Source organism: Athene noctua, chromosome Z, assembly GCF_965140245.1.
Source record: "Athene noctua chromosome Z, bAthNoc1.hap1.1, whole genome shotgun sequence".
NCBI classification, from domain to species: Eukaryota; Metazoa; Chordata; class Aves; order Strigiformes; family Strigidae; genus Athene; species Athene noctua.
The window spans coordinates 21,715,907-21,740,928 of NC_134077.1; the positions used below are offsets into that span (position 1 = coordinate 21,715,907).

At 40.9% G+C, this 25,022-nt stretch overlaps 1 protein-coding gene across 2 annotated transcripts in view; it reads left to right on the plus strand.

Moving 5' to 3' along the window:
• The window catches only part of RAB3C (RAB3C, member RAS oncogene family), a 145,796-nt gene that overhangs the window by 110,688 nt on the left and 10,086 nt on the right, over positions 1 to 25,022 (plus strand). For both annotated transcript variants that reach the window (XM_074932364.1, XM_074932363.1), the window contains exon 4: positions 12,182 to 12,306. In XM_074932364.1, coding sequence (XP_074788465.1) covers positions 12,182 to 12,306 — 125 coding nt within the window. The remainder of the gene's footprint in view (positions 1 to 12,181; positions 12,307 to 25,022) is intronic.

Consider the following 25,022-nt stretch of genomic DNA (forward strand, 5'->3'; position numbering starts at 1 on the left):
TAATTAACCACTGTCAGTTAACAGTGGGATTAAGGTAGTTGCCATTTTACCAGTCTAGTTTCAGGTATCCATGAAAAAAGGCCGAAGCTCAAGTATTCAGATGAAAACTAGGCCACATGTATTCTGACTCAAAATTTTCAGACCTCAAATCTCTTGCGTTTGCAAGTGTACAGCCACATAGGGAAGTTATTTCCAAAGAGGTATTGATGCAAGTACACAATTGTGGGATCTTATTTTTATGCCTAGGGTTCAAGTATAGCTCTGAATGTTTTCTTTGCTATGCTTCTAGAACATAACAAGATAAGTAACTTTAAAGGCAAAATGTTGATAGGATTTCTACCAGTTCCGGTATAAAATGTACTATTACAGAAGTAACATAACCTTGATGTTTTAGTAAAACAATGCGTCAACACATCAAGAAGTAAAATGACTCATATGACAGCCTTGACACATGGCTTGCAAGCTGGATGAATACTTATCAAGAATAGTCCATGATAATTTAACACAGGTGGCTTCAATGACCTAGTAAGCTTTTTCAGTGATTAAAATTAGGTCTGATTGTTTTAACCCCTTCATTAAAACATGAACACAGCATTTCAGAATACAGTTTATGTGCATATAAGACTGAGTCATTTATGAAAGAATTTGTGCAAAATATCAAATGAGAAAAATAACCCCAAATGATCCTACAAGATCAGATATAAGAGAAGCAATAGTAGAATTCATTTAAACTTGAAAAATGAAAGCTAAAATAATAGAGGAAATAAAATCCAAACCAGTGAATTTGAGAAGTGAAAGAAACTTGGAAGGCATTCCTGGTGAAACGGGCAGAAAGGGATTAATAGCCACAAATATGCAATGAATTTCATGATGAGATATGTCAGTACAAAGTCAGGGTCAGTCCAGAATTCCAGAGAATTTTTAATGAGAAGTTCCCTAAAATAAGCATGTCTTGTTATTGTATACTTGCCATATATCTTGCAAATATGAATCTGGATTTGCTATTTAAAAGAGATAAAGGAAGAACAAATTACTGTGTGTGACCCGGCTAAATTATAGCTACAGATGTATTAATGTTGTTACAAACCAAATGAACTTGACTGTGCCTGTAAAAACTTTGCTGCTTCCAAAATGCCATTGTTGTGCAGGTGCTCTTTGGGACTGAAGACAAGATGTGAACAGATAACCCCAGAAGTGCAAGAGAGGCTCTTCAGCAGAGTATTGCAATCCAGGGTTAAGGGACCATTGCTGGTACAGTGAAGAGAGAAGTATTAGATATGAGTATGTAGGACCAAAAGGACTTCTTCAACATCAATATTGCTTGCTTAACTATTTTTTTAAAATTATAAAAACCACTTCACTGTGAGATGGAAAAACAGCAATGTGAGGACACATACATATGTGTCTGTATTTGTTTCCTGGTGTATATATATCTATATAAAAATACAAAATGACAAGCCAAAAATATATTTTTAAGTGACAGCTAATTGCTCATTTACTTAAAAGTGTAATATACTCAAACAGATGTAATTGTACAGTAATTGCTTTAGCAAATGACTTCAGTACTTCCTATTCACAGCTATGTTTTTCAAATACCAGAGTTAGGATCAGCTGTATTGATTAGTGTCATTACTCAGAATTCCAGCGACAGTCTGTGCAATCAGCATAAATTGGTGATTAACAGGATCATTTATTTGGAAGCATCTGGAGCATGAAACCATGGGGATAGTCAAAAGATGTGCAAGTGCAGACTGTATTTTATTGTTTCTGTGAATATTATTTTCCTGTAAATACTTTTTTCCATCTCCTTTCAAACACTAATTTTTGATGATTGTGTGTACTGTGCATGTACAGTGGTAGTTTTGAAGGATGATAATTTAATGGTGTGCTTCTCAGTAGGGAGAAAATTAAATGTAGAGCCTTTTGTCTGTATGGTGAGTTGCTAAATCACTTCCTACGATATGACACAGATTGCAGCATTATACATGACAAAAACTCTTCATTAACGTGTTATTACTGTACCACTGAAAAATGTGTTGTATTAGTTGGACTGTTCATAAGTAAACCTTGTTGTAGGAGAGGATTTTGTACTTCTGTGAATAAGAATTAAATACTGAAATGTATTTCACAGTGTTTTAACATCACACAAAATACAAGGAAGTAGGTTGGAAGATCTTGCTGTCCTTAATGTCTAACACAGTATTTGTTGTCTCTTCTCCAATGTCTGTGTAAACATCTGTTCAACTCCTATAAATAAAAGTCCTGGAAAGGAAACATATACTACATATCAAAAAAGGAAAGAAATACAGATGACTTTGACAGGGAATTTACTGTCTTTTATTAATTCTGCACATCTTCAGCCAAAGCCCACCTTGCCCAGAAGTGGATTAGGAGCTTCCCTACGTGTACTCTGTCATCTGCCTCCATGATTAAAAAGCCTTCAGGGTGTGCAATGCTGGAGTGACATATTGCATGTCAGGACCTTACTCTGCCTAAGACTGTTCTTAGACTTACTGCCAACTGTTTAATTGCCAGCTGGCTGTGCAGGTACGGTGTGCAGGTACAGAAAACACCTCACCTAGTGGACTTTTCTTCTAAAGAGATGGCCAGCAGACGTCAGGCACAGGAGGTACTGGGCAGGAGGCATACAGAGTATAATACTGACTTAGAGTACAGTTGGTTTGGGGTTTTTTTTGGTTGTTTTTTTTTTTAAATGTAGAAAGCGTGTAATTGGGCTCCTGCTACACTGATACTGGAAAATAGTTTTAAGGTGTATTTGATAGCTGGGAGGAAAGCAGGATACAGAGATAGTGCCAAAGATGCAAAAATTAAAGACATCTGCAACCTGATTAATACAAATTAAGTATGCCCTGCAGGCTTCTGGTCCTTCATTTTAACTCTAACTAAAGGGACATACGTAAGAATTAGAGCTTAAACATCAATGTCTTTTGCCACAATTTATTCAATACCATACACCACTATCTAGTGGATTTGCATTTAGCATCAGAAGATAATCTTCTGACAACAACAGACACTTGGTACTCTTATTTGAAAGAACACTGTACAGAAAAGGCACCAAAGCTAATTCATGGACTATTAAGAAAATTATTTGTACGTTACATTAAAAATAAAATTTATTTCAATAAAGTGCTCAGCAGAGGATTATGGATGGGAAGGCATTTCCGTGTGCAAGGTAAGAACAGATATAAGTGGTTCAATAGAAAGAGAGAAAATTCTGACTGATGAATCTCTGTGATGCCTACTTCCCATTTAGGTACCACAGAGAATGGCAGGTATCAATGCCATGTGAGTTCTTCCTGCGTTGTGTTAAAGGCAGACCCAGGGCACTCCCAAGAGGGGACATTACTGAGCAAGCATATACTTCCTCATTGCAGTTATGGTTATTGGATTGTCACTAAGATACTTACGTAAGAATAAATGTCATAAGCACACAGAGAATATAATCTTTTACATTGGCTGTTCTCTACTTTGTAATTTTTTTAAACTAAACTTTTTGCAAAATGAGATGTCACATTTCCTTATGTAATGTTATAACAATGTATAAATTAAAGCTTACCTCAGTTTTATCCTCCAGAAGAACTGGATTCATTTTTATTATCTTTATAACCTGTCAAAACTGAAATGTGGCAGGTGGTTTTCTAAAATGAAGTTATGGCCTCAGAAATTTGTAGTGGAGTCTTCTGTTAAGGCCTCTTTTGTGTTTTATTCACTGACAAAGCTAAATATATTTTCCTTAAAGTGGATGCAGTTCCTTACCAGAACACTGAAAATTTGTGATGCTCTGGGTAATGTGCATTTTGACTAGACTTTTGTCTGAAAATGAACCAGAAATTTGTTAGTGTAACACCTGTTATGAAGCTTCTGCATCATTGGTTTGTCTTCCTCCAAGGGAGGGTTAAACATGCAGCCTTTCATTGCATGGTGTGCACTCTTTGGCTCTGCACAGGGAAGATAAAGCCAGTCAGAAGGAAGTGGCCAGTCGTTGGTATTCTGGTTTCTTCAGTATCAGTTTATTTGACAATCATAATGCATTTTTCAATTCATTTGCCCTTCAATCCAGACAGAAGGCATAATATAGTACAAACAATAACTGACACATCAAATACGGTCACTTCCAGATAATATTCATATAGCCTGATATGTTGCAAGAGTAAAGGGGTTGGTTTATCCCTTTTTTGCTGATACATTCATTTCACAGATCCTTTTCTCTTGCTGCTTTGTGATACAAAGTATGGACAAATTTATTCTGTCCTTTTTTTCCCCTTCTTTGCCCTTCTCCATACATATTCAACAGCCTTGTGTTGCTGGGACATCTTAGTCTATTCTCTATCGTTTCTTAATAAGCACTTGAGTCAGTAGGTGCTGGTACCATCACTGAAAATAAGCATCCCAAATTCAGTATATGTCATCTATTCTGAATAGAAGTGGATTTCCACTAGATTGAAATCCTCAATGAGAAGGATTGAGGTGCAATTTTCCCATTCCTGTCACTACTTCACTTTGATAATAAATTCCTTTATTGATTGCTTTTCTTGGTTTTCACTAATTGCTTCAATGATTAGCAGAGGCTCATGAACACAAGAGGTAAAAGAATTTGTATTAACCAAAATCATTGAGCTTTCATGGCCCTCAGCTAGAGCATGCCAGAATGATGAAATGAGTAGCAACAGTTTCTGTTTAAAAGTTGCAAACATCCAGATCTTCCTTGTCAGTAACGGAGAAAAGATCCTGAGCTGTTTCTCAGAACTGGTTCTGTTTCTTGGGGCTGTGTTTGTCCCCAGCTGCTCATCAGTTCAGCTAAAATTTGGCAGATTCTAGGATATTCTTTTTGTTATTACTGGTGTTATTATTAATTATTTCAAGTATATTCCTACTATGCCAGTAACCATGACCACAAAAAGTCTAGCATTCAAGTACTACAGGACTCTTCTGTCTTGTTTTTGCTCAGAGTGCTTTAAATTTTTACCCCAGCACTGTCTTCAAAATCCCATTCAGAAAGTTGAGTTGGGGCTTTTGACTGGTAGGTTTACATTTTGGATGACTTATCTCACACTAACAGTGGATTATTTATTGGAGAAAATACTGATGGAAAGCCTGAGGCCACCACTCTTCTTGCCATCCCTGCAGCAGGGTCTGAGCACCAAGGGCAGAGCAGCTGATACAGAGCCAGCTTCCAAATGGCTAGCAAGACTGAGCATTGCAATCATTTACCGAGCTGTATAGAATAATCTTATATAGGGCCCAACTCCATCATACCCCCAGGATGAGTGGGACAGAAGAGAGGAGATGGGAAAACTCAAAATACAGTGGTATTCTTAAGGCACATAACCTATCAGGATTGATGGGAATACTAATGGTTTAGGAGGGCGTGGGGAAAGGAACAGAACATATGGTACACACTGAAGCGTAGAAGACACTTGGTAGCATGAGGGAGACCACAGACTCACTCTGTGGAAAAGATGGCTTGAATGTGGAGAGTGCCAAAGCTCCTCACAGACAAGAAGGGTGGAAAAGAGGTCCTGACACAATCCTGTCCCCAGAGAAAAGGGAAATAGCAGAACTTCCTCTTACCATCCAAGTATGTGTCAGGGGTTGAAGAGGGCTGTGCCATACCTTCTCACATCATAGGATGGGGACTGGGGGAAGCAGGGAAAGATACCCTCCATTTCCTCGATTACAGAAGAAAAAATATGTCCCCTGAAAATGCTGGAAAGCAAGCCTTCCTGCTCAGAGGTAGTCAGGCATTTGGCACACTCACTTAAAAATAAAGGGAGGAAGTTCAGCTGCGGACAGAATGCTTTTGGACACACCTCCAAACACACAGCTGCTTCTCTGACATTCCCCCTCACCAAATACTTAAATAAACTGAGAAGGTTTTAGAATAGATAACCTGAACTCCACCCCAGATCCCATCACTACGCTGGGACCCCTGATAGTTCAACTAATGGGTTTTGAAGGCACCATGCCAGGGACAGAGATGGGACAATCTTTCGGATCAATCAGTCAACTCAACAGTAACTTCAAAAAATAAAAAGGGTTTGGTAGAGATTTTGTTAATCTGTTTTGGGGTTGTTTGGGGTTTTTTTTGTTTGTTTTCTTTATTTGTTTTACTGACAAGATGATGCACTTCAGTTAATTGCATACTCCTTTCTGAAACCAGAACATCAGAAATACAACATGTTCCCTGAACTTGCTGGAAGAAGCGTCATACATGGCCTCTCTGGAGCATTTTCATTAGGGTGTTTCTCTGCTGTCAGTGCATGTGACTTACTACATAATGCATCTAAAAAGCCCATAGAAATCAGCCCCTCTAGGGATGGCAGGCATTCTTGGGGGGCTCTAGGTCCAAACAGCAGTGTGTAGATTGTGGCTATCTCTAAAAAAGTTCATATCCTGGATATATTTACTATATGGACCTATATATATCAAATCTATTTGTTTGCTATCCTTGCTGCCTGTGGGTGAGAATATACTAGAGACTATTCCAGGTTAGATTAATATTTGTTCAGAACATATACATTAGCCAAAAGTGATCCTCTGGAGATACATTCAGACTGAACCCCGAAGTATGCCAATCAGTGGGTGCAACCTGAAATGTATTAAGTACAAGCTCCAGGTTTGGCTTCTGTAGCAGTTTCTCCAGGGTACAACACAGTGTTACCCAGGTGTAGCTGGTTGACTCTGAACTCTTAGAGGAAAATATATCACACTGGATCTGACAGCTCCAGAGAGGTGAGGCTGCTTCAGCTGCATGCACCAGGTCAAACCAGTAGTGAAGCTGAAGATGTATTCCCAGCAGGCATGTGCACACAATACACACATGTACAACACACGCATATGCATATATACATGGCCAGCACACAGATCACAGACAGACACAGAGGTCTCACACAGACAAACACCACCAACAGTCACATCCTGCTCCTCTGCCTGGCAGAGCAGCATGGAGGCCCACTAGTGAGAATATATATCTGTGTAAACATATACAGCATGAGTCCCTCCATCAGCTGAGCTCATACACTCAATCTGCCCAGTAGCTGACCCTGGATCCCAGCCTCCCCAGTTGCTGGCACCTGGAAATGCGAGCCTACAGTGCTGACCCATGGTGATGGGCTTCATGCCTGGACAGAGGGGCTGAGGCTTTCCTGGGACAGCCCTGGCAGGGGTCTGGATGTGGTATCTCTTCTTCTGAGTCCTTAATTTGGGTTCTCACTTGCCATTGTGCCCCTGTTCTCCTGTGGGCTTGTGGATGTGAGCCTTTGACAGGCTGATGTCTCCTGTGATAGGCTGCCAGGGCCAGGATATTATTTGGGCTCTCCCACCTGCCATTGTCTCTCTGTACGCCTTTGTGGATGTGCAGATGAGCTTTTATCACATACTTTAATGTGACCAAGCTAGTTTACACAACAGTAACATCACAGCAGTGCCCCCATATTGCTCTGTGCTAGCTACCTTGGCTTACAGTATTTTAGCTATCTCAGCCAGCTGGGACTAGGTATTTTTGAACCCCACTCCATCATGTTGTGCTAAACTCCTTGTAAGTTGCCCACAGGAGTGCACACAGACACCCCACCATTGTTGCCTGGTCAATTATTTGAAGCTCTTGCATCCTGGCTTGTGTCAGCAATAGCGTGGCCAGCAGGGAAAGGGAAGGGATCTGACCCCTGTACTCGGCACTGGGGAGGCCGCCCCTCGATTCCTGTGTTCAGTTTTGGGCCCCTCACTACAAAAAGGACATTGAATGACTCGAGCGTGTCCAGAGAAGGGCAACGGAGCTGGTGCAGGGTCTGGAGCACAGGTCGTACGGGGAGCGGCTGAGGGAACTGGGGGTGTTTAGTCTGGAGAAGAGGAGGCTGAGGGGAGACCTCATCGTCCTCTACAGCTCCCTGAAAGGAGGGTGCAGAGAGCTGGGGATGAGTCTCTTTAACCAAGTAACAAGCAATAGGACAAGAGGGAATGGCCTCAAGTGGCACCAGGGAAGGTTTAGACTGGATATTAGGAAGCATTTCTTTCCAGAAGGGGTTGTTAGGTGTTGGAATGGGCTGCCCAGGGCAGTGGTGGAGTCCCCATCCCTGGAGGTGTTTAAGAGTTGGGCTGACATAGTGCTGAGGGATATGGTGTAGTTGGGAACTGTCAGTGTTAGGTTAATAGTTGGACTAGAAGATCTTCAAGGTCTTTTCCAACCTAGATAATTCTGTGATTCTATGTTCAGAGGTGCAGGGTTACACTGCTGCACAAGGCTGGTCTTCTGCTTCTTTGAAAGTTTTGTTCTTTAACAGTTGGTCTCAGCCCTCCTCCTAGAACCATCTTCTGTATTAAACTGACTCTTTTAGAGATCTTATCTGAGAATAGATGTAGCCCTGATCTTTTCCCACAACATAATGTGCTGTAACATAGACCTTTTATATACTGCCATTTACCTTCCTGTCTGTCATGAAGGTGCATTTCACTATGCTTAGTTATAACCAGAAGTGACATTGAATTTTTCTGGCAGACTTGAAGGGAGGTAGTGCATGACAATAGTGTCTCTGATCTTTATAATGGTGTGTTCACCATTTTAAGCATTGTAATATTAACTTTGAAACCCTTGTGCTCATGAGACATGAGGTAGCAGTGGATAGTTTTACCTAAGCAATGCTGGTTTTATTGTCTCCTTCAGTAAAAAGTATTAGAACCTGCAGCAATGCAAAATCTTTTTATACTCTATTAAACTAGAAAGCAATATTTTCAGAAGAAAGTTTTGTGAACTAACAAGTATTACAAGGCATTTCCTAGGAGCAGAAGTAGGTAGCATGGTAATACTGAAGCAGTGTGCATATGCCAGTGTGAACTGTTTAACTTTACCTTTCCTTCCGGGTTCATTTCAAACCAAGTAGGATTTTTGTGTTCAAAACAGAACACAGTGGAAAGGAAAGCAAAGGAAAAAAAGCCTGCATATTATCTTAGACAGTCTTCTGTCATAATAGTCCAAAACTCTTTTGGAGGTTTACTGGTGTATCTTTACAGTACTTTGAACCAGTAGTGGAAACTACTGCACTGTATTGAGATGAGTAGATAGCATTGTTTTAGATAGCATTCATCAAGTACTCTCTTCTGGCAAGGAGCATGGCAGAATTGCAGTACAGGGAGAACAAGTCCCATACTGATCACTGAAAATAATGAATCATTGAACTCCTGCATTAATCTGCCCCTCTGGTGTCTACATTATAAGATTCAAGCATGTTGCAGACTGCCTGCTTACCATACAAGTAGAATGTGGAAGATTTACAGGGTAGATTACTATTGACATACACCAGGTCACTGAGATTGAACAATAATTGCTGTATTTCAGTTTACTGCAAATATCAGCTTTGTTTTTTCATGTCTTCAATCTTCCTGAGGCTGAAGTTCTTTACAAGGACAGTAGTTTGTGTTTTGGATTAATCAGAAGCCTTGGTCATTTGAAAGGTCATATATGCAAGGAACAGCAAAATACCTTTTTTAAATGAACTGTGTGATGGCTTTTGTGGAGAATTGTGGCAATCAAAATCTATAGAAGTCTGTAAGAAAACATAACAGTCTCATAAACCTATTATGTTCTTTAAATCTGGGTTCCTACTAATGCAGGGTTGTGTGGAGATACATTTGATTTTCACAGTGAGTCGGTTGTCTTTTGGCACTACAGAATCTTTTGCAAAACATAAGTCTTTGGAATTGTTATCAAGGACAAGATCTCTTGTTGCTTAAAAAATTCTTTATAACTAGAAGATGAGACATAAGCAAACCAGATCAAAAAGTCTAAGAATAAAATTAGTCACTTTGGTAATGAGAAGCATTTGAATGCACAGGTTCATAGTTCATAGCATGAAAAATCACATCTGGCTGTATAAAATGAAGGTATTACATTCTTAAGTAAAGAAACACATGTAAGGCTCTGGAGCGGAAGTCTGAAAAACAAAGCTGAATGAATTTTCTTTACACTGGTAAGATGATATTTCTCCAGGTTGTATTTCTTCATCAGTTTCTTATATTTTACATTTCCAGAATATGCAAGTAATTCCTTCTCTAAAGCTTAGTATTTTGACTATATTTTGCCTTTGAAATGTCTTCAGTTTCCTGATGACATAAGGGGAACAAATTGACCACCAACACGTAATTGTTCAAAGCTAAGCTCCTTAGAGTATTTAAAGGGCTAATATCCTCTGATGTTTGAGCTGCTAGTATTTGCAAAGTTGCTACTGTGACAAATGTAGTTCTGGTTAAAAAAAAAAAAAAAAAAGTTCTAATTTGCTTAACCACAAATTCCCTAAGAACTCAGCGTGGTTCCAAAAGAACATTTCTGCCAAAATGAATGCATGGTGCACCTTTTTCTGAGCAATTGTATCTTTAGTAAATGTAAGCATACTGGGAATTCTGATCTCTGCTTTGATCACAGTATCTTATGATTGCCTACTCAAATTACTATAAACAGATTTAAAATAGCACAGTGTCCATTTCTTGAAGGAAAGATCAGGGCAGGCCCAAGGGAATAATCTGTAGCATTAGATGTTTGGGGCTTGTTTCAGCTTCTTTTTCATCATTCTAAGGAAGTAAAACAGCCCTAAAGGCAGTGTGATCCTTCCCCTCAGATTCTTCTGCCCAGCACTGTAAAGACATGGCTTAAAGATATACTTTGACTCATGGAGGAGCGTCTGGGTCTGTGGGCAATGGAATTGGACCCAGTGTTACAAACATAGCGGTAGCACATCTTGCTCATGTTCCATCCCTTTGGTCTTGCAGTAAAGCAAAGCCAGGTGGGGAGATTTGATCCATTTTCTGTCTTTCACTAGAAGTGGTTGTCAGACTACATCACGATCTTTTTTGTGCATGAAACATTTTGCAGACAGGATCTGAATATAGAGATAATGGCTGTGTTATGGGAAGGGGTCACTAGTGAACTCAGTAGCCACACAAACCAGATTCCAAAGCACATAGATGACAGATTTATGAAGTCATTTCATCTTATCTCACAGAGACTTAGGGCCCTGATACACAACAGGTTTCCCTTCCAGGGCACTCTCTCCTAAATGTGTAGTTAAGCAGGTTTTTTAAGCACCCTGTATTATCCAAGGAGTGGGGAGAGAGAGATGTTCTACATCTTTTTCTCTCTCCATTGATCATATGGGGACAGAAGAGAGATTAATATCCTACCAAGCACTTCACTCAGAGCCTAAAGCCAGACACAGTCCCAAGTCCAAGGCAAAGGGTAAGTGCTTAGAGTAAGCTTGCTGCAACCTGTGTTACCTTCAAAGGCAGGTACTGCTCTCATTTAGAAGGTGGTAGCCAGCAGCATCACTCCTGGCTGAGACTGGAGCCAGGATGTGGAGCCTGCCTTCCTACAGAGCATGTCTGAGTATCAGGCTCAGTAGTGGCAGTCAGCAACTGAGAGGTGCTATGAGTGTGCTCCTAAGTTGCCCATTAGCTGCATTGCATTCAAATTGTAGAAGAGAGCTTTGTAAGGTAAACTGTTTCACCCACAACACTCAAGGCCCCATGGTGTTTTAAGGCCTCAAATACTCTGATCCAGGTGTAGTCATGGTTAGGGCTTGTACAATTTAAATGGAAAGTAAATTAAAGTTCAAAGTCAGTCCCTGTCCATGGCTTAATGCACAATGTAAACATTGTTGTTGTCCTGGTGGGGCAAAGACCTATAGTGGAATGTGCTGGAAAGAAACAGCAGAAGGAAGGCAGAATGGCTTTGAAGTTTTGCTGATAAATTTAGATCCTGATTTTAAAAGGTGAAAGGTAAGAAATGAATAAGCTGTTGATTTTATTTCAAAGCTCTGGTTTTAGATGATAAGGTTTGCATTAAAATGTGAAAATACCTATTTTGATTGTGTGGGAGAAAGTGTCACTGCTTCTTTCCAAAAATACTGAAAGAGTGTTGATGACAGGAGAAAATATTGAAAGACTGTCTTGTTTTCACAAGTAGAAGGAAAACCTGTATTCATATTATTCCTGTAATAATAATTTGTGACAGATAATCCTTAGTTTATTTGAAATCCAGAATTAAACAGAATCATGTTACCCTAGATGTCAAAATCAGTATTGTCTTTTTTGTCTTGCTACAGTTCTGTCTGAAATTGATTTAAGGGGAATTTGCTTTACTTTGACTTCTCTGTCTCTGTGTCTCTCTTTTAAGGTCAACTCAAATCAAAACATACTCTTGGGATAATGCCCAGGTTATTTTGGTCGGTAACAAATGTGACATGGAGGATGAACGGGTAATCTTCACTGAGAGAGGCAAACATTTAGCAGAGCAACTTGGTAAGAAAAGAGATTACAAAAGCTTTATGACTACTTGTGAGAATGCACAATGTAATGTCATTAATTGGTGCAGTACTTGTAATGAATTGTTAGTGATACATTCACTGGAAAGAAATAATCATACACTACCTTCCATTTGCTTCTGCAAGCTAAGGTCTGAACTGTCCTTGCTGATATCACTAATACTGCAATATCATTAGAATAGACGTGTCCAGGGATGACCCTATGCAGAGCTGGGAAATGTCTGTCATCTAAAAGTTCACAGGACTAGTGCTGCTTCAGAGGCTGTCTTAGACTAAAGACATATCTGATAAAATGCTCCTTATGCTGCTACTTAGATAGGAAGTACATTATGGCCTTTGTGATAAGCAGCAAGATTAGGCATGCATCTGTATATATACAATATGTCTAGATAGTTACAGCTATAGGCAGGTACATCTTAGTTGGGGAAAAATTAAAAAAAAAACACCAACACACCAACAAAAAAACCCAAAGTCAAAACAAAAAAAAAGAGAGATTGAAGAAATAACTTACTCAAAATGTGAACTAGACTTTTCTGTAAGTTGAGAACATTTGGGTTATGATTTGTAATACCAGTAATCTAAATCAGAAAGACACCAATATCCAACTCCTGCTGCTAACAGTTCACCTACTGCACATTTACAGAAGTGTAAATAACATGAACCTCTGTTTCATAAAGTCTCTCTCTAGGAGGTAAATGTTGTCCATACAGAAAATTACAGAGCTGTGAACATCTCTGTTCTTTTTATTTCTGCACAGCAGTGATATCCTTTCATAACATTAAATGTTTTTGAGGTGGCACTGACCAAATTGTAATGGAAAATCTCCAGAGTATCATCATAATACCACTGCCTGGCCTGTTTTATGCTTCAAATTTGCTGATCTCTGGAGAACATGCTCAGTGGGTGTGCAAATTAAACCCTAGCATCACTGGAGATCAGTTACTGTACTTGTACTGGGCATGGGTTTGTTATTATTTTTAAATGGTAAAGGCTCAGTCTGGTGAACATGGGTGTAAGATCTCCTTGTTATTATTCCTATATGGGTGTTTAGGGGAAAAGGCATTATAAGAGTAACTGCATGGGAAACAGAGAAAGATGGTGACATTTCATGCATATACTGCCTATACTGCATCTAATGCTGGTGGTTCTTAATTTATGTACATTCATAGCTCGCTAACCTAATTTTTTGAAATAATTTTTCTAGTACAATCCCTTGTCCTGGTAAGTAATTTAAGCAGAATAACATATCTTCCTATCACATATGTCTAAATAAGCATTATATATGTATAAAAGTACACCTCAAAAGTATACATTAAAAATGGCCTTAAATTAGTCCTTGAAAGGTGACAGAAAAGATTTAACAGAAGATTATGTCCAGAAAATGTGACAATATTTGTGACGAACTGAGTTTCTAAAACTGTTTGCAACAAACAAAAATGTTTACCATTGCACCTGCTTTAACAGAAGATAAGTTTCTTTGCAGAAATACCTGTCACATTATATATATTTCTGATATCTGTTCTTCCCTCTGTAAGCATTTCTAATATTTATTCAGTTTAATAGGATCTAGGAAAGTGTATTAAATGGAGAATGAAATCCAGAAAAATATAACTGTATACTTTTACCCCAAATTTAGACCAGACATTAAAATGTCTGGCAATAAAGATAAATTTGCAATGTAGAGTTTGAAGATTACTTTTTAAGTCACATAACTAATCTGAATTTCTATTCCTCAAACTATTTTCCTATAGAAAGATTAATGCAGTGAGTTCACAGGGAATCCCCAAGGTCATGAATTTAGCAAGATGGAAAGGAACTTTGCATGTGGTACAGTCAAGAATCCTCAGCTGTAATAACCAATGCTTGCAAAAAAAAAAGAGTAATGAGATAGATATCAACACTCATGTTTCAAGCTTTAAAGCAAACTAACTCCTGGGATTTAGAATTCAATCTTTATGGAAGCAGATTATCCTCTATTCCCATCTCTATCTGCTCTGGGGTTTTCCTTTCTCAGGAAAAATACATCCTGTGGCTATCTCAAGGGCAGATTAAATTGTATCTCAGATCCAGTATATCATTTACTGTACTGAGACTGAACACACAAAAGTTTATGTTTCCTGTACAGCTGCAATCATTTCTTAAATTTGCTCAGAGATTATGGGAGGTGGTGTCAGGAAAAACAGAATGAGTTACTCTCAACTGTAGTAAGTGCTCTAGCCGTGTTGGCCAATTTGAAGGGCATGAGTTGTGTCTAACACTTGGGACTGTCTTGTCTTTTTCTGCCATTGAGTTGATAATATCTCTTGTGGTCAAGTTTTAAAAATAACAATATAGATTTTTGTGTCCAGCAAGACATTTTAAGACTGTGGGTCCTTTGAGTGTCATGGCCTGCAGCATTGATTACAGCCACAATCACAGGCAAGCACAGCACATGAATGCTATACAAAGAGCATGTTGTGAAACACTCTGTTCTGAAGTGTGGTTTTATTTTCAGCCCTGGTTTATTTGAAGTCACTGAGAAAATGAATACATGTACATTTTGGGTCAGGTTTTCAAAAGGTCAAAAAGAATACAGGTCATTTAGCCCTTTGGGAAACATAGTCCCTGTTGAGAATGGCATTATCAGAAAATTGTGCCTCTTTTGTGACTGTTAACCTCTCTGAAAAGTGTGGCCTTCAATTTTATTAATAAGTTTTAATCATTTCTTTAAACTTAGTGCTGTCTTATTTCTCAACTGTAACCCAAACAAGTGGTTTAGATCTACCAGCAATAAGTCTCGTTACCTGTGAAGGTCTAGTTAAACTAGTCAAGTATCCTATGGTAGCTCAAATTACCTCTCTCATAATACTAACAGAAGCTCATAAAGGAGAGGAGTGCTTAAGAAAACCATATATGACTTTGAAGGCAAATTAAAAGAATGTTTATGAAGACAAAATTTGTGTAATTTCTGGTTTAGATTTTTTAGTTTGTTTTTAATCACATAGGGCATGACACTGGCAATACCACCACAAATCATAGCTTCAAGGAGTGTACTACCTTACCTATGGTAATGGCCAGAAGTACGTGCCTTTGAGTGGTATAAAAGGACAAACATACAGGGATACTTTCTGACATTGTAGCAAATTATATTTGCTGGCCTCATGAACCAAGTATCTTTATATTCAATAACCCATTCAGAACTTTTTTCCATGGACTTGTCCAGTAACATCTTTGAAACTATATAAAATTTTACCATTCACATCATCATTTAACTATGTGCAATATATCTGAGTTATCTGCTTCTGCTTTGAATCAGCCACTTGCTAGTTTTATCTTATGTTTCTTCACTTACATACTGAGAAACAGTGAACAACTGTTTACTGTTACCTACTCTGCAACATCATTGGTTTCAGAGACTTCTATCATATCCCTCCCTTTTCTCCAGGCTGATATTCCCAGATTATTTTATCCTTCCAGACACAAAGACCATCTCACACCTTAACCATTGCTTGTCACCATATCCAGTACTTTTTGTGATACATCCTTTTTGCAGAAATTAGTTCGTGGTGGTTTAACACATTAGCATCATTAAAAGAGTAATGTTAGAATGAGATGAAAACAGACAGGATCAAATAAATTCAGCTGAGTCACATAACTTTACGTCACAAAGATATATTACCAAGAAAAGACAGAAAGATGACAAGCCATCCAGTAGAGAGAACCGATTAATGTAATGTTAATATTGACATGGGGATCACAGCAAACATATTTAAACAAGTTTATTCAGTAATCACTGTAAAAAAGTGGTATGGAACATAATGCTTATGGTATTTTGTCTCTTCATGAATGTTTGCTTTGAGTACTACATACATTGGCTATTGAGTGAAACCCCAATATAGTTAGCACTTACATGCTTTAAAGCATTTTAGTAAAAAGGGCTTGGAACTTCTTGCAAGCAAAATGCATGCACACTTGCCAGCTGCATTACTCACACAGCTTTTCTGGCATACTTGTTTCATGCAACTCAGCTGAGTTCAATGCTTCACGTGTTCATAGAAGTTTGGTGTCGCTTGTCAGAATAGAAATAAAAAGAAAGACTCACAGATGGCATGAATTTCTTGGTATGATATATTATGATCCAAACTCTGGCAAAGGATTAGCAGGCAGAGGTGTACACATAGTTTCAAACAGACTGAGTAACTGCACAATGCAAATGGACAGTTGCATATGTAGTTTGACATAGAGTTTCTCCATTTATTTATGACATTTTGCGTGCATGCAAATTAGTTACGTAATTGTATATGTGTTCCTTGGTTGCTCACATGCTTATAACTTATTTGCGATGTGTGTGCTACAAATTATTTCAACACTCACTAGTTTTTAATTGCATGTACTGCCATTACAGAGCATATTATATCTTTAAGACCAGGGCCCCTAAAGTTGCTGCAAAAGCACAATCTTGCCATAGGTCCAAGCCATGCCTCTTGTGTTCATGCTGCACCAGGTACTAGGGGAGTACTGCAAGAGCTACCCAAAATGTCTGGCCACATTTTCTGTAAGGTATTGTTTCTCCTGTCCTACCTTTTGGCCTCAGGTTGGTTAAGGCTCTGGGAAATGGAACTTTTTTATTATAGAAATGCTGATGGGAAAGGACTTCTGGTGATCATCTAGTGTGATGTCCCACTAAAATCCACATCTGGCTCTATATTCTGTCCAGCAGTTTTCAGGGCAGTGCCCTTCCCATGAATTTTTCCGTGCCTCCATGTTTTTTGCACTCTGCCACCTGGTGTCACCTGTGGCTGGGGGCATCCAGCATGTATGAACATGCCTTAAGGCACGCTTGCCTGCTTTCTAAACAAATCCTGGCACATTGTCTCTCCCAGTGGCCACCAACCCATGTCAGAAACCAAAACAAAACAGGCCCTTTCTGGGTGAGATCTCACATTCCCTTCTGCAAGGGCCAGCAAAAGCCAGCCATCAGCTGCATCAGGGCACCTGCAGAGGGCTCTGAATGCTATGAGCTGCAGTGTCAGCAGTGCCTGTGGCTTCAGTGCACCTCCACAGCTTGTCACTCAGACAAGTAGTCATTACACCCCTCAGCACATACCTTATTTTGCATGTTTCAGGTGGTTTTCCCTGCTCAATCTTTTTCTTCTCTTCTGTTTCATTTCTTCCTTAAACTATTTACAGCTTTTTCTTTCTTTCATTCTCATGAGTTCCAGTGCTTTGAAACTAAATTCCACCAAAAATGACAAGAAAATTTCTCACTTTAAACCAAAATCAGCCTGCCTTGCCTATTTTGTTTTCATTTTGTTCTTGGCTCTGCCATGTATGTACATAATGATCATGCCTGGGAGATGCTAGAGACTGAATTCAGGGGTGATTAGATTTCTTCAAATTAAACCCATCTATCACCCCAGTAAGCCTGAAGGTGGACCATTTATCAGTGTCATGTGCCTATACAGGGTGCAATTTGGCATCCAGCACTTCTGTGTGATCTGATCAAGCCCGCAAGACCAGTCCTGCTGCTGAGCTGGGACAGGAACACAACCGGTTTCTGAATCCCAACAGGGCTGAGGCGTAAGACAGCAGCTCCCCAACATCAAGACTGGAGTGAAACTTCACTTCTTTGGGGGTAGTGTGTACATTAAGCATCTGTGGGGACACTGGGAGTACTAGGCATCTGTGAGTTTAGGCAGCAACTGAGGAGGCATTTTTAGGGCTATAATTTTGGCATCTAAATCAGTAATCAAGTGGGACTTGGCACCTCAGCACACAGCTTGCTAGAACATCAAGTTCTGTTTTGCCTTTGTGACTGGCTGGAGGCTGTGGTGCAGAAGGCAGGGTCGCCAGCAGCTTTGAGAGCATGGACATATGGCTGCATCAAACTTTGCCTTAAAAATGAAAATAATTGCACTGGGCAGAACATGATTATTCATAGTTCCATCCTTCACTGTTTTTTAGCTCTTTTTAAAGGGCAAATTTTAGTGCCAGAGGAAGGAGGCAAACTGACAGCACTGACAAACACCAGAGTCTTCTGTTTAGTTACAACACATACAGGGTATTGACAGAGCAATTAAAAGCTCCTGTCCCCAGGATGTTTTTTTACAGGGGGAAATGCCAACCTGCCATTGCTTTCACACACTTGAAGGAAAGTAAGTTAATGACAATGAGAAGCAAGGGATTGTGTTTGCTCAACAAATGCCTCATGTAAACAAACAAAAGAAATTTCTTTGCCAGTAATTTAACTTATTGCCCAAATACACTCATTTGAAAAGTATCCGGAAGCCACAATCAAAATCAGTACAACTGGAATTTATATGGAAACCTTCTGTTCTAAAAGTCTGAAAAAGGAGGTGTTTGCTAGAGCATTACCAGTAAGTGCCCCTCAAGTCTGTCAGTTCTGTCACAGCTAAGAGTCCCTGTTTAGCTCTTTCTTTTTTAATAAATCTTGCCACCCTAAAGGTTGGATAAGTATCTCAGCAATTCTGTTAACAATCTTTACACAAGGTCTATCAAGACTGGTGCTAAACCACTTCTCTTTGCTGAGGTAATATTAGCAAAGTCCTACTCTGGGGCTTAATGTAGTTTTAATAGTTGTCTTAATATAGTCCAGCCTTTGGGTTTGCTTGGACAGCAGAGGTCCCATCCAACTGGTCTACAAAGCAGAGTACAGTATAACTAGATCTGCTACAGTTGCAGGTGTAGGAGATATTTTGAAGAAAGCAATGGTCACCACCTACTTTGAGCCAACTTTGGTAGGAGAGATGACCTTTGCAGTCATGGCACGTGTGTCTCTCTCTCTTTAAGAAAGAGGTAGAGGTCTCAAAGATATTAACAGTTCTGAGGAAGCAGACAACTGATCAGAGGACAGAGATCCTTCAGTTGCCTTGAGTGATAGCCTGCAATGTGAATGCAAATCTTATTAGATATTGTTCACAGCAGGCAAGAAGATAAGTGCCTGCCAGCATCCCCTCAGAACTGCACACAGGAGGCAAATCCAAGAAAATAAGGCATCATTAGCTCATCTGCTTTATACACTATGACACTGCTGAATGATTAATTTCAATGGCTTCCTAGATTTTGCCTTTTGTACACTGTGTGTTACAAAGGGAGCAGGCTCCTGTGGCCATTTCCTGCTCTGACATTGCAGTCTCCTACTACTCCTCAAAATACTGGATTGAACAGGGTGCTGGCAAGATCAGCACTAAGATCAGATCAGAACAGACAGTTCAAGCTTGTCTTCAAGGAAGGATAGTTGTTGCAGGAACAAACCCTTGAGGACATCTGTTAAACATAATATCAGGAGTGGTAAATGAAATTGTCCTGGTTTGGACAAACACTCTGAAGCCAGAGGATCTTCCTGATCATCTGGTGAAACGTGGTAAGAGCAGCCCTATGGAGAAGGTCTTGGGGGTATTAGTAGATGCACAACTGAGTATGAGCCATCAATGTGCGTTCGCAGCCCAGGAAGCCAACCATATCCTGGGCTGCATCAAGAGAAGTGTGGCCAGCAGGCCAAGGGAGGTAATTCCCTCTGCTCTGCTCTCATGAGGCCCCGCCTGTAGTACTGTGTCCAGCTCTAGGGCTCCCAACATAAGAAGAACATGGACCTGCCTGAGCTGTTCCAGAGGAGGGTCATGAAGGTGATGGGGGAGTTGGAGCACCTCTCATATGAGGACAGGCTGAGAGAGTTGGGTTTGTTCACCCTGGAGAAGAGAAGGCTCCAGGGAGACCTTATAGGGGCCTACAGGAAAGGTGGGGAGTGACTTTTTATCAGGGGGTGTAGGGATAGTATATGGGGTAACAGTTTTAAACTGAAAGAGGGTAGATTTAGTTTATATCAAAGGAAGAAATTCTTCACTGTGAGGGCGGTAAGACACTGGAAGAGGTTGCCAAGAGAGGTTGTGGCTGCCCCCTCCCTGGCAGTGTCCAAGGCCAGGCTGGACGGGGCTTTGAGCAACCTGAGATAGTGGAAGGTGTCCCTGCCCATGGCAGGGGTTGGAACTAGATGATCTTTAAGGTCCCTTCCAAACCAAACCATTTTATTATTCCATGATTCTATGATTAACATAGCTCTTGTCTGTATTGTCTGTGGAATTGTGCTTAAAATTTGCTAGCTAGTGTGTCTCCTTGATGTCACATTCTCTCAGAAAGATGAGAGGGTACAGAATTTTCTTCCATTTGTGTATGGCTCTCGTTTTTGTTTTTTTTTTTTTTCTTTCTTGTTTTTTGAAAGCAGGCATAAACAAGTGTTAACAAGCATTGATGAAGGACCCTCTGCAGATCCAGGGTAAGAGTGAGGCAGAGAGGAAAAAAGTTGGTAATTCAGTCTGTTTATGTGTTTAGGGAGGTTATCTAAACTGCTATTGTGCATTATAACTTAACAGGTGAACAACAGCATGATGCTGGTGTCCTGGCTGGCCACTGCTGCTGTAGTGCTCTGCAGGAGCTGCTGAGAGCCTGTGAGCTTTCTTTGAGTCAATACTATTGGGAAGAAGGTAGATAAGGGAAAGAGACATAGTGTAAAGACAGCAAAGGGAAAACTGAATTAAGCACAAAAGAGTCACTTAAATTAGAACATCCTGATGCATACTCCACACATTGTTCATATGTTCAGGCAGCACTTTGGTATTTTGGATTTTCTCAGTTTCAGCTCTGTTCTGCCTTGCCTACACACTTGCCTCTTGGGTTTTGTCTTATCTTTTCAGTAATCTGCCTGGTCACATCTGTGTTGGCAGTAGAGATCATCACGGGTGGTGGGAACATGGTGTTCTTTGAGGTCAGCTGCCCTGAGTATCACCAGAGAGTTGCTTTACTTCAGGCTTATACTCACATGAAAAATCTTTTTTGTCTATTAATAATAAGCAGTGGAAAAAAACCTGAAGACAGTGTTAAAAGGCATAGATCTGAGGCTCTCATAAACAGGAATTTTAGAAGCTTAGTGCCTCTAAGCACTATTAGTAAAATAATTGCAAGATGTGTCAGGAGGAGAGATCACGGGGAAAACAGTCTGCAAAATATTCCATAACAAAATGGAAAACAACCAGAATTCAGGTATTTATTCCAGACACACTCTGCTAGGAAAAAAGCTCCCTGTCTCTTTGAAATTGTTCATAGAGTTTCTGTTAAACAAAAAAAGAAGAGAAACACCACTCTATCGGGATATTTTGCATAAGGTAACAGTCACGTGGGGAATTGAATCACCTGCACAGTACAGTCAATTGCTGTCTGAATGTCAACAGGAGCCTCTGTTGTGAGGGTCCTTGCAATAGTGTCCTCAGTTGTATCAGATGAGACTCTGTGAACTCTTGTTCTGCTGAATTCTTGTAATTCAGCTGGTCCTATGTGCCCACTACATATCATGATAACATGCCAGTGATTAGTTTAAACTGTGCACAAAGCATCTCTTAACTGTCTTCGAAAGACTGTTCTGTGTGACCATTTCTGCATCCAAAAGAAGTTTCCAAGACCATCTACAGGTGTCTTACCTATGTGCAACTGAATCCATTCCACAGCAGGAATGACCTGGGGGCAGCCTACCACCATGGCCCTGTTCTCTACTTAGGATGTTTATCAGGACATTTAAGCATATAAATAGATCCTGTCAGCTGGCCTATGCACAGCAGGGACTGCTTGGGGGAATCTCCAGGACTGTCCAAAATTCCCATCTGTACAGATCCTGTAAAGAATAAAGCAAATACTTTGTTGTGGAGGCAGCTGGGAGTTCAGTCAGTTTCCCACATATCTCATCTAGGGTCTAGCTGGGGAGGTCTAGGATCACCTAGGCAATTAATGACTAAGTTGATGAGATGTGTATACAGGCATATCCTGATACCCCCTACTACACCACTACTGTGACTACAATTTCCTTCTTATATCAAAATTATAACTGAAATGCCATGGAATTCACCACAGCTGTGGTGTCTTTTTTATTTTATTTGAATATATATGTTTGTGCTTGAACACTCTATAAGCCTCTATCTTACTTGGAGAATGGGTGCCTCTAAGTTTTTCACAGTGTTCTTATGCAGAACAGCCTCATCATGGTAGTGGGCTTGATCCCGTCCATGTTACAGTATTTCCTGGCATGGGTCTCCTCTCTTCTTTGTGACACTTCTTCTTTCATTTTCTGCTTTTCTCTGTCCAGATCTCTTACCTACGTGTGATATCTGCCCTTTCATGATCACCTCATGTGCCAGTTATTCTATCTTCTTATCTGTAAAAACTGCTCCCCTCAGAAATGTCCTTAACATTCATTCTTCCTCCTGTCATCTTCTCCAAAGCTTTGGTGTGCCATTCCTCATTGTCCCTCAACACTTCTGTCCTCTGGTCCAGTTTGTTCCTCTTTGAAATGACTGCTTCTCCTGCTTCCTGTGGAGCAGACACTAACAGTTGTGGATCTGACTGTATTGCTGTGCTAGAGTTGCAGATGGGTTTCAACACAGAACACTGAAAATGTGGAGGATCTTCCTTCCCCCAGGCAGTCCCCAAGCAATCTGAACAGTCTTCTCCTGCATGGAGCTCTGCAGGAGGGCTGAAGCCACCAGCAAGTGAGGCCACACTGGCTTTCACGGTTTTCCTTTTATTTTAGAACAAAAGAGATGAATAATCCAAGCTAAACTAAAACAATACCATGTAGATTCAAACTTCCTCCCACTAAATGATTTCTCTAGACAGTCTTATTATGCACAGTTTTCCTACTTTCCAGAGAAATGTGGAAAGGAAAAATTTTCACAACAATGTATACACATACCTGTGAGGTTATCCTTATACTTGTTGATATTAATACAGAATCACAGAATCATCTAGGTTGGAAAAGACTTGAAGATCATCTAATCCAACCATTAACCTAACACTGACAGTTCCAAATACACCAGATCCCTCAGCACTATGTCAACCCGACTCTTAAACACCTCCAGGGATGGGGACTCCACCACCTCCCTGGGCAGCCCATTCCAACGCCCAACAACCCCTTCTGTAAAGAAATGCTTCCTAATATCCAGTCTAAACCTTCCCTAGTGTAACTTGAGGCCATTCCCTCTTGTCCTGTCACTTTCTACTGGGCTAAAGAGGCTCACCCCCAGCTCTCTGCAACCTCCTTTCAGGGAGCTGTAGAGGACGATGAGGTCTTCCCTCAGCCTCCTCTTCTCCAGACTAAACCCCCCCAGTTCCCTCAGCTGCTCCCCGTACGGCCTGTGCTCCAGACCCTGCACCAGCTCCGTTGCCCTTCTCAGGACACGCTCGAGTCATTCAGTGTTCTTTTTGTAGTGAGGGGCCCAAAACTGAACACAGGAATCGAGGGGCGGCCTCCCCAGTGCCGAGTACAGGGGTCAGATCCCTTCCTTGTCCCTGCTGGCCACGCTATTGCTGACACAAGCCAGGATGCCATTGGCCTTCTTGGCCACCTGGGCACAGTGCTGGCTTCTGTTCAGCCGGCTGTCAGTCAACACCCCCAGTCCCTCTCTGACTGGCAGCTCTCCAGCCACTCCTCCCCAAGCCTGTAGCGCTGCTGGGGGTTGTTGTGGCCCAAGGGCAGCCCCCGGCGTTTGCCCTTAGTGAAACTCCTCCAGTTGGCCTCAGCCCATGGCTCCAGCCTGTCCAGGTCTCTCTGCAGAGCCTCCCCACCCTCGAGCAGATCAACACTCCCACCCAACCTGGTGTCATCTGCAAACTGACTGAGGGTGCACTCGATCCCCTCGTCCAGATCATCAATGAAGATGTTAAACAGGAGTGGCCCCAAAACCGAACCCTGGGGGACACCACTCATGACCGGCCACCAACTGGATTTAACTCCATTCACCACAACTCTTTGGGCCCGGCTATCCAGACAGTTTTTTACACAGCAAAGTGTGTGCCCATCCAAGCCATGAGCAGCCAGTTTCACCAGGAGAATGCTGTGGGAAACAGTGTCAAGGTAGACAAACATCCACAGCCTTTCCCTCACCCAATAAGCAGGTCGCCCTGTCGTAGAAGGAGATCAGGTTTGTCAAGCAGGACCTGTCTTTCATAAACCCGCTGACTGGGCCTGATCATCTGGTTGTCCCACATGTGTTGTGTGATGGTACTCAGGATGAGCTGCTCCATCAGCTTCCCGGGCACGGATTTTAAGCTGACAGGCCTGCAATTTCCCAGATCATCCTTCTGACCTTCTTATATATGGGTGTTACATTGGACAGTTTCCAATCAGTCAGGACCTCCCCGGTCAGCCAGGACTGTTGGTAAATGATGGAAAGTGGCCTGGCGAGCACCAGCCAACTCCTTCAGCATCCTCGGGTGTATCCCATCTGGTCCCATAGACCTGTGTGTGTCTGTGTGATTCAGCAGGTCAGTGACTGTCTCCTCCTATGGACTGGGAGGGGTCATTCTCCCAGTCTCTGTCTTCTGGCTGAGGAGGCTGGATTCCCTCAGTACAACATCTTGTTATTTAAGACTGAGGCAAAGAAGGCATTAAGGACCTCAGCCTTTTCCTTGTCGCTTGTTAGCATGTTTCTTCCTGCATCTAGCAGGGGTTAGAGGCTTTCCCTGGTCTTTCTTTTGCTGTTGAAGTACTTATAGAAACATTTCTTGTTATCCTTGATTGCTGAAGCCAGATTAATTTCTAGCTGGGCTTTAGCCCTCCTGATTTCTGCCCTGCATAACCTCACAGCATCTTTGTAATCACTGTGAGTGGCTAACCCCCTCTTCCAAAGGCTGTAAACTCTCCTTTTCTCC